The sequence below is a fragment of the Mastomys coucha genome, unplaced genomic scaffold (genome assembly GCF_008632895.1).
Source record: "Mastomys coucha isolate ucsf_1 unplaced genomic scaffold, UCSF_Mcou_1 pScaffold23, whole genome shotgun sequence".
In the NCBI taxonomy this organism is placed as follows: Eukaryota; Metazoa; Chordata; class Mammalia; order Rodentia; family Muridae; genus Mastomys; species Mastomys coucha.
In genome coordinates this window covers 18,563,892-18,576,793 of record NW_022196906.1, presented here as the reverse complement: position 1 = coordinate 18,576,793, position 12,902 = coordinate 18,563,892, and the positions used below count along the sequence as shown (strand labels likewise).

At 41.7% G+C, this 12,902-nt stretch overlaps 1 protein-coding gene across 3 annotated transcripts in view; it reads left to right on the top strand.

Annotated features, from left to right (window-relative positions):
• Dpy19l1 (dpy-19 like C-mannosyltransferase 1) overlaps positions 1-12,022 on the top strand; it is a 95,724-nt gene extending 83,702 nt beyond the window's left edge. Inside the window, exons 19-23 of one of the 3 annotated variants that reach the window (XM_031345778.1) lie at positions 1,067-1,241; positions 1,900-1,999; positions 3,040-3,165; positions 9,358-9,544; positions 10,827-12,022. In XM_031345778.1, coding sequence (XP_031201638.1) covers positions 1,067-1,241; positions 1,900-1,999; positions 3,040-3,165; positions 9,358-9,514 — 558 coding nt within the window. In that variant the 3' untranslated portion in view covers positions 9,515-9,544; positions 10,827-12,022. Of the gene's footprint in view, positions 1-1,066; positions 1,242-1,899; positions 2,000-3,039; positions 3,166-9,357 lie in introns of all 3 variants that reach the window. The other 2 variants (XM_031345776.1, XM_031345777.1) reach the window with 2 other exon arrangements.
• The last annotated feature ends 880 nt before the right edge of the window (positions 12,023-12,902 follow it).

The window sequence follows — 12,902 nt, the reverse complement described above, 5'->3', positions numbered from 1 at the left end:
CACCTAGCTACATAATTTCTAAAAGCGGGTTTGAAGTTAGCTTTCAAATTGCATTCTCTTATTCAGAATCAAGCTTTAATATGTTTTTCCTTGTGTGTACATTTGTACACGCATCCCTGGCTTTATTCTTTAGTCATCCTTTACAATTTACTCTTACTTACCGTGTAATTATATTCAGAAGTGTTTGCCCCTCTGTAGTGTTGCTGACTCTTTAGTCAGTCAGCAAAGATGCAGCATCTCCTCTATTAACTGGAACAAACGCTTACTAAGCACCAGCTCTTAATTCTCAGGGTGGAAAATCCAAGTGTGTGTCTGTTCCCCAGAAGTCTGAGGAAAATGACAGTGGAACAGTTCTGTTCTGAGTGTGGACTGTGCTGCTGCACAGTGCGAGAGCTGTGTTAGAGAGGCGGGTCCCACACACCTCTCTCATTCTCCTCTAGGCTGGGTTGGGACAGGAAACAGAGCTGGTGGCCAGTCCTCCATCTTCACTCCCACCACACCAATGGGACAGGTAACAGTGTCTACACTGTGTTGCAAACTCAGAAGGACTCTGCATTGGCTTAAGTTTGCACTTGCTGTGGTACTAGAGATCAAACCCAGGCCCACAGGCAAGGGACCACTGAGCTGGGTCCCTAGCCTATTCTGAGCCAACAAGTTTTATAAATGGGCTCTCATTTTTATTTTAGGCTGGGCCTTATAAATCAGGCAGGTGACCTGGATTTTCTTGCAGTGCTTTCTGAAGCTGTGTCTCTTGGCTACAATAGTTTTGATATTGAACATCATTACTGAAGTATTATGTACTGGGCAGCAAGATAGCTCAGTGGGTAAAGGTGCCTGATGCCAAGCACCTGAGTCCAGTGCCTGCATTTCACATGAGGTGGAAGAGAGAACCGATTCCACAGTTGTCCTCTAACCTCTCACACCTCCCACAGTAGTAATGAAATTCTACTTTAAAGAGTCCACATCTGGCACCACAGCACAGGTTGAGTTCTTCCTCAGGAGGGTTGTCTTGCTGGTACATGGTGCTTTGTACTGATAGTCACCACGGTTTTTTCTTGAATTTCAGCTGTTTGGATGGCTCTTTGGCAAAGTGCATCCTGGTGCTGTTGTCTTTGCTGTATTAGCAGCAATGTCTATTCAAGGTTCGGCAAACCTACAAACCCAGTGGAACATTGTAGGGGAGTTCAGCAATTTACCACAAGAAGAGCTCATAGAATGGATTAGATACAGCACAAAACCAGGTAAAATAACAAGAAAGCCCTGCTATTTTTTTTTAAATCTAGCTAGGATTCTCTTTCCAGCACAATTTCATGTTACCACAAAATTGTACCTGAAGTCTTTTAGAGGAGTTACCATATTGGTGGCATGGTTTAAGATAAGGAGTGCTGTACACCCCTTAGTGATTTAGTTTTTATTTTCATAGAAGTTTAAATTTATAAAACTTTTCCAAAATTGTAAGTTCTACATTTAACATGATTTTGTTATGTTTCCTTCCTTGATGGAATTTCAGTATTAGCCCTCCCATTCCCTCTTACCCATGAATCATGGCCCTTAAATCTGTGTGTCCCCATGGAAATCTGCTGTCCCAGTAGGGAGTGGTTGGTGCTGTGAAACTTTCTTACTCAGCTGGAGACTGTTGTCTAAGATATTAGAGAAGGAAAGGAAGAGAACGGAAGGTGATGCTCACTCCTCAGCACTGAGCAGGCTGTTCCCCAAGCCTGGCTGCAGACCTGCTCAGTCAGCCACTGGCTTCATTCTGCTGCTGGCCTTCAGCCTTTAACCTGTGGGCTTCCCTGGGCTTCAGCCAGCTCTGTTGCTTGTGAAATAACTGGGCTGTCTGACAGCAACCCCTGCTGATGCTGGTCCAGCATGTTCCTGAGACTGTGCAATTGCTTCCAGATGCAGTGTTTGCAGGTGCCATGCCCACCATGGCAAGCGTGAAGCTCTCTGCTCTCCGACCCGTGGTGAACCACCCACATTATGAAGATGCAGGTCTAAGGTTAGTGCACAGGTGCATGGTGGGAAGGACAAGTCTCGCACAGATAGACAGCGAATGAGGATCCCAGCAGAAGAGGAAGGTTTCCGAGAACATAGGGTCAGTGGGGTTATTTCAGAGTCATTCATGGGGAAGGAGTGGCTGGGCTAGAGGCCAAGGCTCCATGGTGCAGTAATGCTGATATCTTTGGCTATAGCTTTCTATTGGGCAGACAAAATAAATCCTATCAGTTGTCCAAGGTATCCAGGTCTCTTTAGCACTGTCACCCACAGTTGACCAGCATTCACCAATTTAAGGATTTTAGTAAAGCCTCCTCCTCATTGAATTTTTTTTTCCTTGAAATCTGAGGAGTCAGTTGGAAGAGATTCATTCAGTGGGATTTCTGCTCTGCTTTTATGATATTGTTTGCTATAATGAATTTAGATATTTTGTGTGGTCATATAAGACTTACTTGTTTCCCCATAAACCATGCATTCTGTTCTCTTGGAAGAGGTGATAGATTTAATATAGATGCACTTTCCAGAGGAGATAGAGCCAGTCATTTCCCAAATGATCAGGTGGATGCTATTAGCACATTGTCTTACATAACAATAGGGTGTGTGTTTTATAAATACAAAGCTTTTTCATTACAAAGTCAATTTCAGTGTAATTTTCCAAAGCAATTTTGTAGAGTAAGTTTTTCTTAAATCTAGAAGGCAGTTATATGGGTTGAACAGTTGCCTCTTCCAGCTCTGCTGGTATGCTTGCTCTCATCCCTGTCTGCACACAGGGTTGCTGGACAATTATAGGCAAAAGCAAGGGAGCAAAAGTAGCATGAAGTTTGGAAATGTGGGCATTATTTAGAGCCAAGCCCCTTCTAGAACCGTGGCTATGTCTGCCTTCTTGTTGTGATCTCCGCAGGAGCCTTGCCAGCTCCTCCAAGGCCTTTCCACCTCTGTCTTCTCTGGAGTGTGCTTAGTCCCAATCCATACTTGCTTCTATATAACATTGACTGTGCCCCTTTTGATCTTGAAAGTTTTTGCCTACTTATTTTTTTCTTCAAGAGCCAGAACAAAAATAGTATATTCAATGTATAGCCGAAAAGCACCTGAGGACGTGAAGAAGGATTTGATGAAACTAAAGGTGAATTACTACATTCTGGAAGAGTCGTGGTGCATAAGAAGATCCAAGTAAGTATTTCACACAATTCATAATTTATAATCTTAAGAGTGACAAGTTAGCTTAGACCCATGGTAAGTGTTCTGTATATATAATATATGATATGGTATGATATGATATATGGAATATAATATGATATATGTAAAATAAAAATTTTCAAAAGTATGAACGAACACTCTGTACATAATTAGACCTTTTTACTAATTATAGAAGTATACCTTTTAACAGTGATATGTATGTATATATTACCTTAAAGTGCCTATATTCAGATTGATTGATAATCTCCCAAATTGTTCTTATTTGTGTTTGAGTTTTTTTAAAAAAAAAAAAATACACAGTTTAGTTAGAACTGAGTATATTGTCTTTCAAAAGATTTAGGACTCTGAAACGAAGTAATGGTATAGTCTGGCTGTGTACAGTAGTCCAGCAACAAGGGACTCACTGTCCTGATTGATCTATACACCTGACACATGTCCTGGGGCTGGATATGCTTGTCTGGTAATATCACTTCAAGTGAAACCCTCCTTTCTTGCTTTCCCTACATCCTCCTAAGTTTATAGTTTGAGAAGTTTGTTTCCGTGAAGAAGTTCACTGATCAGAGCGTAGCTACAATGGCAGAAAGATCTCAAAATGCAATATAAGTCCTTGCTGGGGGCTGGGCACACCCCTGGCATCTCAGCACTCAGCATGCTAAGGGGAGGATTACAAATTTGAGTGACATGTGGACTTTGAGAACAGCCTGGACTGCATAGCAAAACTCTGACTCAAAAACAAACAAATCAAAACAGAGCTCAGCAATGCTGAATACAAATGAGGCAGTGGATGACAGTGTCCTGCAGTGCCAGGACCAAAGCTTCCCCTAAATGGGGAGCATAGGGCTTGATGATTTCACCATGAGTTGAGGGCATTGTATATGTTACATCAGAAGTCTTCCTGAACCCTTCAGTGGACTGCTCTATCCTTCAGTGCTATTTACTTCAGTGACACTACAGGGCATTAAGAGAAACTGTTTACATAAACTTCATGAATGAAAACAGTTCTATGACATAGCATCTACATAGCTTTGTCTACAAGACCTAAGATAGTTGTTGATTATGGAAAGCCCTTCCTATGAGTAGGTTCCAAGTAACTTGAATTTAATCATTTATAGAAACTTATTGCTATTATCATGTAGAACATGTCTTACATGCTTACAACCAATATCATGGAGATGGCTTAGCATTAAGTGCACTGGCTACTCCTACAGGGAACTTGGGTTCATTTTCTAGCACCCTTGAACTGCCTCACAACTATCTGTAACTGCAGTTCCAGAGGATCTAAAGGACTCTCCTGGCCTCCACAGATGTTAGGCACTTATGCAATGTACATACACATACGCACGCAAAACATTCCCTCACACAAAAGAAAAATTTTAAATGCTTGTAGTGATGTGGATATAATAAGATTCACATACTTAATTATCTCTGTTCTGTACATTGTACAAAATCTAAGTGTCTAAGTATTCTGAGGACTTGTAAGAAGGCACTGCTGAGTGAGCATTTGCAACAGCTCAGCATCTTGACAGCCTTCTGTGAAATTGGAGTCTTTAGCTCCTGATCTTCCCCCTTTAAGAAACATGAGGCCACTGGACCAGGAAAATCATTCCCATAACCTTTCCTCCAGTTGATGAAATTGACCCAAATTCATCTTTGTTTCCTAGTCTCTTGTGTGACATTCTTGAATATGTCCAAATTGCCAAAGCTTTGTGTTCTCTAGTCTTGATGGAGCAGTTTGGGTTTGCACAACTCTGGTGGTGCCATCCTTTGATATGCAGAGAATTGGTTTTATGTGCATTGTTAGGGACATGGAGGGCACAGAAGATATAGGGCAGTGGTTCTCAGCCTGTGGGTTGCAACCCCTTTTGAGATCAAATCACCCTTTCACAGGAGTCACCTAAGACCATTGGTAAACACAGATGTTTACATTACTGTTCAAAACAGTAGCAAAATTACAGTTAAGAAGTAGCATTGAAACTATTTTTGTGATTGAGAGTTACCACAACATGAGGAATTCTATTTAAAGGATTAAATATTAGGAAGGTTCAAAACTACTAATATAAAGCAATAAATGTTGCCTCCAAGCAGGACCAGCACTATTTAACTGGCTTCAGATCACTCAGGTTGCAGCAGAGAGGGAGCACATCGTACCTCTGCCAACTGGACATGGTTGATAGCCTTGGGGGTGCTGGTTTCATCAGGTGTGGGAGGGAGAAGCCAAGAGGTGGCTTTGTCCTGCCTGCTTCCCGTTCCTGTTCCTATGAGAATCCAGGCGGACTGAAGGCATAGCCTCAGTAAACCTTGGGCAGGTCCACTGGCAGTCAAAAGCTATGCTTCCTTTGTGTTCTCAAAGGGAAGCTATCTTAGTCAAGAGTTTCTCTTGCTATGACAAAAACACTGTGACCAAAAAACAAGATAGAGAGAAAGGGTTTATTCTGCTTACACTCCATACTGCTGTTCATTACCAAAGTAAGACAGGACAGGAACTTAAGCAGGACAGGAACCTCGAGGCAGGAGCTGATGGAGAAGCCATGGAGCAGTGCTGCTTACTGGCTTGATGCCTCTGGCTTTCACAGTCTCCTTTCTTATAGAACTCAGGACCACCAGGCCGGGGATGGGTGGCACCACCGCCTCCCCTGTTGATCACTAATTGAGAAAATACCTTCCAGTCATGGAGACATTTCCTCAACTGAGACCCCTTTCTCTCTGATGACTGCTGCTTGTGTCACTTTGACCCAAGACACAAAGATGAGCATAACAGAAGCCAAAGGAAAATGGACATGGAGAAGGGGGACAGGATTTTATCCTATTTTTACATGTACCAGAAGAACTGAGTTTCTTGAAAGGTGTTTCATTCAATATTGGAGTTTTCTCTTATTCTGTCTGCCTTCAGTCTGCATCAGTTAGGTTGGCCAGAGACAACCTGCAGCTTGCTGCAGATACTGGAAAATAAAAGTATGTCAGAATGGGGGAAGCTTACAGAGCTCAAGAGAGAAAGGAAGGGAAGTCTAGTGCTGAACAAATATATGTGTGTGTGTGTGTGTGTGTGTGTGTGTGTGTGTGTGTGCAGCATGCATGTGTGTCTGCCTGCGCTTGCTCAGTCATACATGCATGCATGATCTCCTAAGGGCTTAATGGTATGGCTTGATCATTCATCAGATACATCATCTTATGGACAAAAACTAAATTATACCCATTTTTAATTTGGTAATTGTAGGTGAGTTTTTATAATCTTTTACATTTTCTTTTCTTTGTTCCTTTTCTTTCTTTCTCCTCTTTGTATTTTCAAAGAAAGCTTTTCTTAATTCATATTGGTTTGAATAAAGTTAAAATACTTACACTGAGGGGAAGTCATTCCCATTCCCACTGGTGTTTCCCCACCCCATTTTTCTTTTGATAATGTATGTTGTTTGTTACTCTGTTGTCTTGCCTGACCCCGAACTGGCCTTAACTGATTCAGCCTTCTGGATATCCAGGATTATGGGCATTCACTACTGTGTCCAGTGTCACAAATAGTATTGAAAGATGGGGTTTGAGAATTACAGGACTCCAGTAACAGGAGCAGGCAGGGATCACAAGACAGCTCTTTACCCCTTCATTTTGCTTTAGCATGTTGAGTTCTGGAAACCCGGAGTAGGTTTTGAATTTTTAGCTGTCATATTCTCTACAGCCCCACATGAGATAACAGTTCAGCCTTCATGTGTGTGTGAGAACCTTAAGGGTGGAACCAGAAGCCCAGCCTTATGATTCTAGTTCTTCAGCTTTGTACATCCAGTGTTAATGAGGCTATTCAGAAAGTATACTGGAACTCTTTGTGGGGACATCACTGGGAGGCTCTCTGGCCGTTAATCTGATGGAGGCAAAATGAAAATTTGTGTCTTGAACACAATGAACATTTAAGTTACAAAAGGGAGAGAGGCACGAAACAGTGATGTTACATTATGGCAGCAAAGTGGGAAATGACCAAAGTGTATGTCCGTAAGAGAGTCCTTCCGTTATCATAGATCAGAACTAACAGCAATGAAGAGGAGCAAATGGGTCTTCACATACCAGAATGCAAAAAGTAGCTAAAGTGTACTGTTACAAGTCCCATAATGTCCCCAATTTTGTGAAAGCAACCCAGAGCTGCCCTTGTTTATATTATGTGTGAGAGGGAACATGAATCAAAGCTCTAGCAGGATGGATGGATGCTGGTGTTTACTAGCAGTGCCTCTGGGAAGGATGCGAAAGGCTAGGCGTGGACCTGCTGGGTGGTGAATATTGGGCTGGAGAGTCAAAAAGATAAGATTAAATGGAACTTAGACTTCTCATATAAGTGTTTTCTTCTCAGAGAGAGAGAGAGAGAGAAAGAGAGAGAGAGAGAGAGCAGCTATGGTCTATTCTCTATAATTTTAATGTTCTCTATTCCTTTCCTTTCCTTTTGCTTATTCTGAGTGAAGATTGACTGTGAGGGCTTCATCTATGCTATTCAGGCATTCTGCTTCACACCTTTTTCCTGTGTGTGTGTGTGTGTGTGTGTGTGTGTGTGTGTGTGTGTGTGTAGATATCATCTCAGTAACTTCCTCAGGCTAGCCTTGAACTTGAGATGTTCCTCCAGTAGCACAGGCTTTTCTTCCAAAACAAGTAAAAAACAGAATAGCCACATGAAAATACAGCAACTCTATTTATAAATCTGATCTTGGTTTAAAATGTTTAAATTATTTGGATGAGTTATTTAGACAAATATAACTTGGTAATCCTATTTATACTTGGTTTTATTTTGTTTTTGAGACAGAGTTCTTCTACGTAGTCCTGGTTGTCCTGGAACTCAGTATGTAGACCAGGCTGGCCTTAAACTCACAAAGATCTGCCTGCCTCTGCCTCCACAGTGCAGGGATTGAAGATGTGTGCCACGCAGAGCTACTTATATTGTTCTTTATAAAAACATATTATTGGCTGGGCATGGTGACACACATCTGAAATCCAAAACCCTGAAACTCTGAGGCAAGAACATTGTACGTTTCAGGCTACCCTAGGCCATACAGTGAGACCCTGATTTTGGATGGAAAACAAGAAAAGAAATACATTGAATTTACAGTTTAATTTTATTTAGCTAAGAAGTAAGCTTACCTTTGTCAGGTGTCATATATCCAGAAATACTCAAACTGGACTATAGGAGGATTTCTGGTGGTTAGATAAAAGCCAGTATTCCTCAGGAACTTGTGAAACTGGATCCCATTGGCCACAAGTGTCATAAGGAATCATTTTCTTTATCCCTGTCAGAAGGGACACGTGGCTCCGTTGGTGTGCACCTGTGGTTGCGTATCAAAGCTCACGCTGGGCTTTAGGCTCTCTCTGTACAGTCCCACAAGTATTTGTTATACATTTCCCGGTCACTAACACTGGTCCTTCTCACCTCAGTCCCAGCTCTGTCACTCTCCTGTCTCCTGCCGTTCTCCCTTCTCTGACAGACTGCCCTGGCCATGTCCAGTCTGCTTCTCTCCCTCTCTACTCTGGACTCTCCCAGATGTCTCTAGATATTTTCTCTTTTGGCCATGTCCAGTCTGCTGCTTTCTCTCTCTGCTCTAGACTCTAGATACTCTCTTTTACCTACAGTAAAAACCCTAACCCTACGATGTAGCAGCCATATTGGCAGTTTCTTTGCTGTGTCCCTCCCATATAATCACAATAAGACTTTCTTTTAAATTGACTCATTTTAGAGTTTAATGAGTATACCTTCCCCATGAACTAAGCAGATTTCATAATTGTTAAAACTAACATGTTTGTATTCTGAGCCTGGTGCTGTGAGCATCTGATTGCCCTCAGCCTGCACATTCTGAGAGGCAAGCCCGTGCTGTGGGCTGCTTTCCCCTTTACACAGGTGGAAACCTCTAACAGCAAATTCTTGATGAATATCAGAGGCAGAGCTTACTAGAGTCTCTCAGCTATCTTATCCAGTCCCTGAGCACACGTCTTCTGTGCCTCTCTTCATATACTCCCTGATGCTATGCTCCCATTGTCCTAAAGAGGAGCTATGGCAGCTTACAAAAGTAAAGATAGCTATTGTGTGATTTAGGAACTATGCCAATTAATGGAAGTAGGAAAGGTGTGATGAGACGAGGAGTGTAGACACTGCTGTGCTGTCTGCAGGATGTGCATCGACTTTAACATGTGCCTTCTCTTCTCTAGGCCTGGGTGCAGCATGCCTGAGATCTGGGATGTGGAGGATCCAGACAACGCTGGGAAAACACCCCTGTGCACCATCTTGGTGCAGGATTCCAAGCCTCACTTTACCACAGTATTCCAGAACAGTGTTTACAAAGTCCTAGAAGTTACCAGACAGTGACTGCACCTGCATCTGCCAGAGACCGCATCCGTAATGGCTTTACTGCTTTGCCGCTAACTCAGATTGCAAACCTTTATAAAGTCTTTGAAAGTAACTGTTTTCAAATGGCAAACATTTGATTTAGTCAATTTGCCAGTCTGATTGTAAAAATGACTTACACCAGATCAATTAGTTACTATTTCAGTGCACCTGTTAAAATTTGCTATGCAAATGAGTATGTGCTTGTACTTGGTTTAAATATTTGTGTTATGGTGAAGAAGGCCATCTGTGTAGAAATACATCATGGGTCATGACAGATGATATGAAAATATAGTCACTTCTGGACTGTTTAGGCCTGTTACCACTCTTGTTTCTTGTTTGCCTCCTGGTCTTGTCTTTGAAAACTTCAGTGAGCCTGTGAGTCCTGGTCTTGTCAGTCCCTCAGCTCTCAGTGCAAGCGTGGTTGGCGTGTGTGTCACCTGTTCACCTCACTTCCGGGTGCTCTTTTTGTTCTGTGTTCTGTGTTGATTCTCTTGTGAATCAAGTGTTTCCTGCCTGTTATTCTCCAGACTCCTGGGTGTGTATGGTGGCAAGAACCAGCTCCTTTGGTTTCCAGCCATGTGCTATTGTGTTTCTCCCCACACAGCCTGGTTTCTTTTCCACATAAATGCTACCTTGTCTTTAGGTTGACTAGCAGGTACTTATTTTTGGTTAAAAAATTAGTAATTGTGTATTTTCTCATTTTTAGTATTAATAAAATATTATATTTTAATACCTTTAATTCACTTTAAGAATTTTATGATTAATCACACTTCTAGGAAAAACTATTTTAGACAACCTCAAATATGATGCATCTATAGCTAGAGCTATATATAGATTAGGAGAGAGAGAGACAGACAGACAGACAGACATAGCTTGTAGTAGACTGTAGTTTATGCTAATTTTACTTTGACTATTAAGATAAAATAAAACCTAAGTAACTTCTGTCAAAATGTAAATGAATAGAGTTTTTTATTTTGCTTTCAAAATTGCCTGTCTTTAATAAGACAAAGCCTTAAGCCTTATAATTTTGCCTCAGAAAAAAAAATTCAGTGTGTGGAGTGAGTATGCTCAGGCTTCCCCATTTTTTCTTTTTTTGGAAAATTCCTAAACATGCTTTGAATTTCGTATACAAATTTTATTTCTTAGAAGTTAATTTGTGTGAAATGAGATATTTCAAAACTGTAATCTTCATTGTTGTAAGAAATGGTTTTGAGATTTTTAAATTCTAAACAAATTGTGACCATGGCTGACTACACATTTAATTATACAGTCTTCTCTTTATTAACCACAGGCAGATTAACCTCAGTGTGGATTGTCCTTGAGACCTGAACCCTCAGGGATGGCTTCCGGTGCCCACTCCTGGCAGCCAGGGAAGAGCCGTTCTTTCTGCCTTCTTCCCGGAGCCCAAGGACAAGCTTATCTGGGGGACATTGGTCACCTGCAGAGACAGCACTTGTGACTGAGGAGTGTGGCCTCAGTACGGAGCCAGCCTCACCAGCCAGGGTCTCCCTCCCTGAAGCTGCCCGGGGACTGCCATTCCTACTGTTGCAGACTGGTCAAGCTTCCTCATCTGATGCTTAGTTTTATTTCATAAGCTTTTACCAACTCAGAAAATAGGGGAGCAGCTAGAGGTTGTGGTTTACGGGTGTTTGAATGATGGTGTGGTAATGCAGGGGAATGTAAAGAAAGGGACAGGCATGGGTGTGAGGGACACAAGCCCTGCCTTCTCTGCCACCCTTCTGCAGCCCAACATGGCTGCTGTGTGGATACAGCAGTTAGGATTTATTTTTTTTATCACCTTTTAAAAGTTATTTTTCTGTCCTTACCCTCTAACAGTTCCCTTCATATTAAGTTCACGGTAATGATTGGAAATTCTGTACAGAGAAACAAAACATTAAAATACTATTAGAGCCAGTTCACATGCTGGGAAACATTAAAAGTAGTCTAAATTAGTTTTTTTGCAGAAACCTTTTGTAACAGTATGTCTTAATGTAACTCCACCAGCAAGCTCTGCTTGCATTTCAGGCAAGTCAGCTTGGAGCTGCGGCCTTGGGGTCCACTGCATACTTAGCCTCCAGCACATCTAGTAGCAGCCAGCGCTCTGCAACGGAAACACTTTTATGGCAACATGGAGCAGTAATAGATTTTATGTAGCTGACAAAGCAGTATTAAAGTTCAGTATTTTGCATATTTTTAGCATATACAAATATTTTTGCTTTAGTGTGAGGAAAGGAAAGACAGAAGGCAATTGAATAGTTATTATTGTGATATTAAAAAAATAAGCTGAGTAATAAGTCCATTAAAAGCTAAACCTCTAAAATGCCTGGCAGAGTGTGTGCTGTTCCAGTAGGCCAGCAGCACGGAGGAGAAGACAAAAGGATGTGTCTGAAATAAAGCGATCCTGCACAGGAGTGTTGTATTTTTATGAATTTTATGCCCCTTGTTTACATGTACTATATATGTTAAATAAAAAATCCATGAAAAGTGTGCCAAGTGTTTTCTCTGCCTGCTACTGTCCTCTGCACCCACTGTGGCCGTGCACATTCACATCCCTGATGGCCATGAGCTGATCCGAATCCTCTTGCAGTCTTCACTAAAATGGGGAAAGGTGCTGATGGTAGGAGCTCGAATCATCCAAAACAGTACAGTGTTTATGGTCAAAGTCACACATTCCTCTGTCCTTTTCATCAAGGGACATATGTATTGGTATAATTACAGAGTTGCTAACAGCTTTTCCCATACATTATACCAAAGACAATTTGTTGTAAAAGATTCCTCAAATTATAGTCCATATAGTTGTGCATTTTTGCTTCTGCTGCTTGGAGGGGAGGCAGTTCAGCTGTGTTTACCCATATAGAACTAACGTACTTACTTTTTTGTTTTGTTGTTAGAGTTGTTTGTTCCTTTGTTTATTTGTTTTTCAACTCGGTTTCTCTGTGTGTAACTCTGGCATCAGTCTATAGACCAGTCTGGCCTAGAACTCGGAGACTTGACCACCTTAGTCTGATGGGATTGAAAACCTGTGCCACCACCGCCCAACTTAGAGCTGACTTTCTAACAAAGCTGCACTTTGACTCTGACATCTTTGGAGAATGATGCTCTGATACAATAATTCACAAGATAGAGGCACCCATAAAATCTGGAAATTTGCCAAGCTTCTCACTTGGCTGATGGGGACCCCAGGATTTACATTTTTATTAGTGTAGTTGTATATGATGGGCTTCATTATGACATTTTCATACATGAATATGTTTGGGTCACTTTCACCCCTCCATTGCTGTACTGGCTGGTTTTGTGTGCCAACTTGACACAGGCTGAAGTTATCACAGAGAAGGGAGCTTCAGTTGGGGAAGTGCCTCCATGAGAT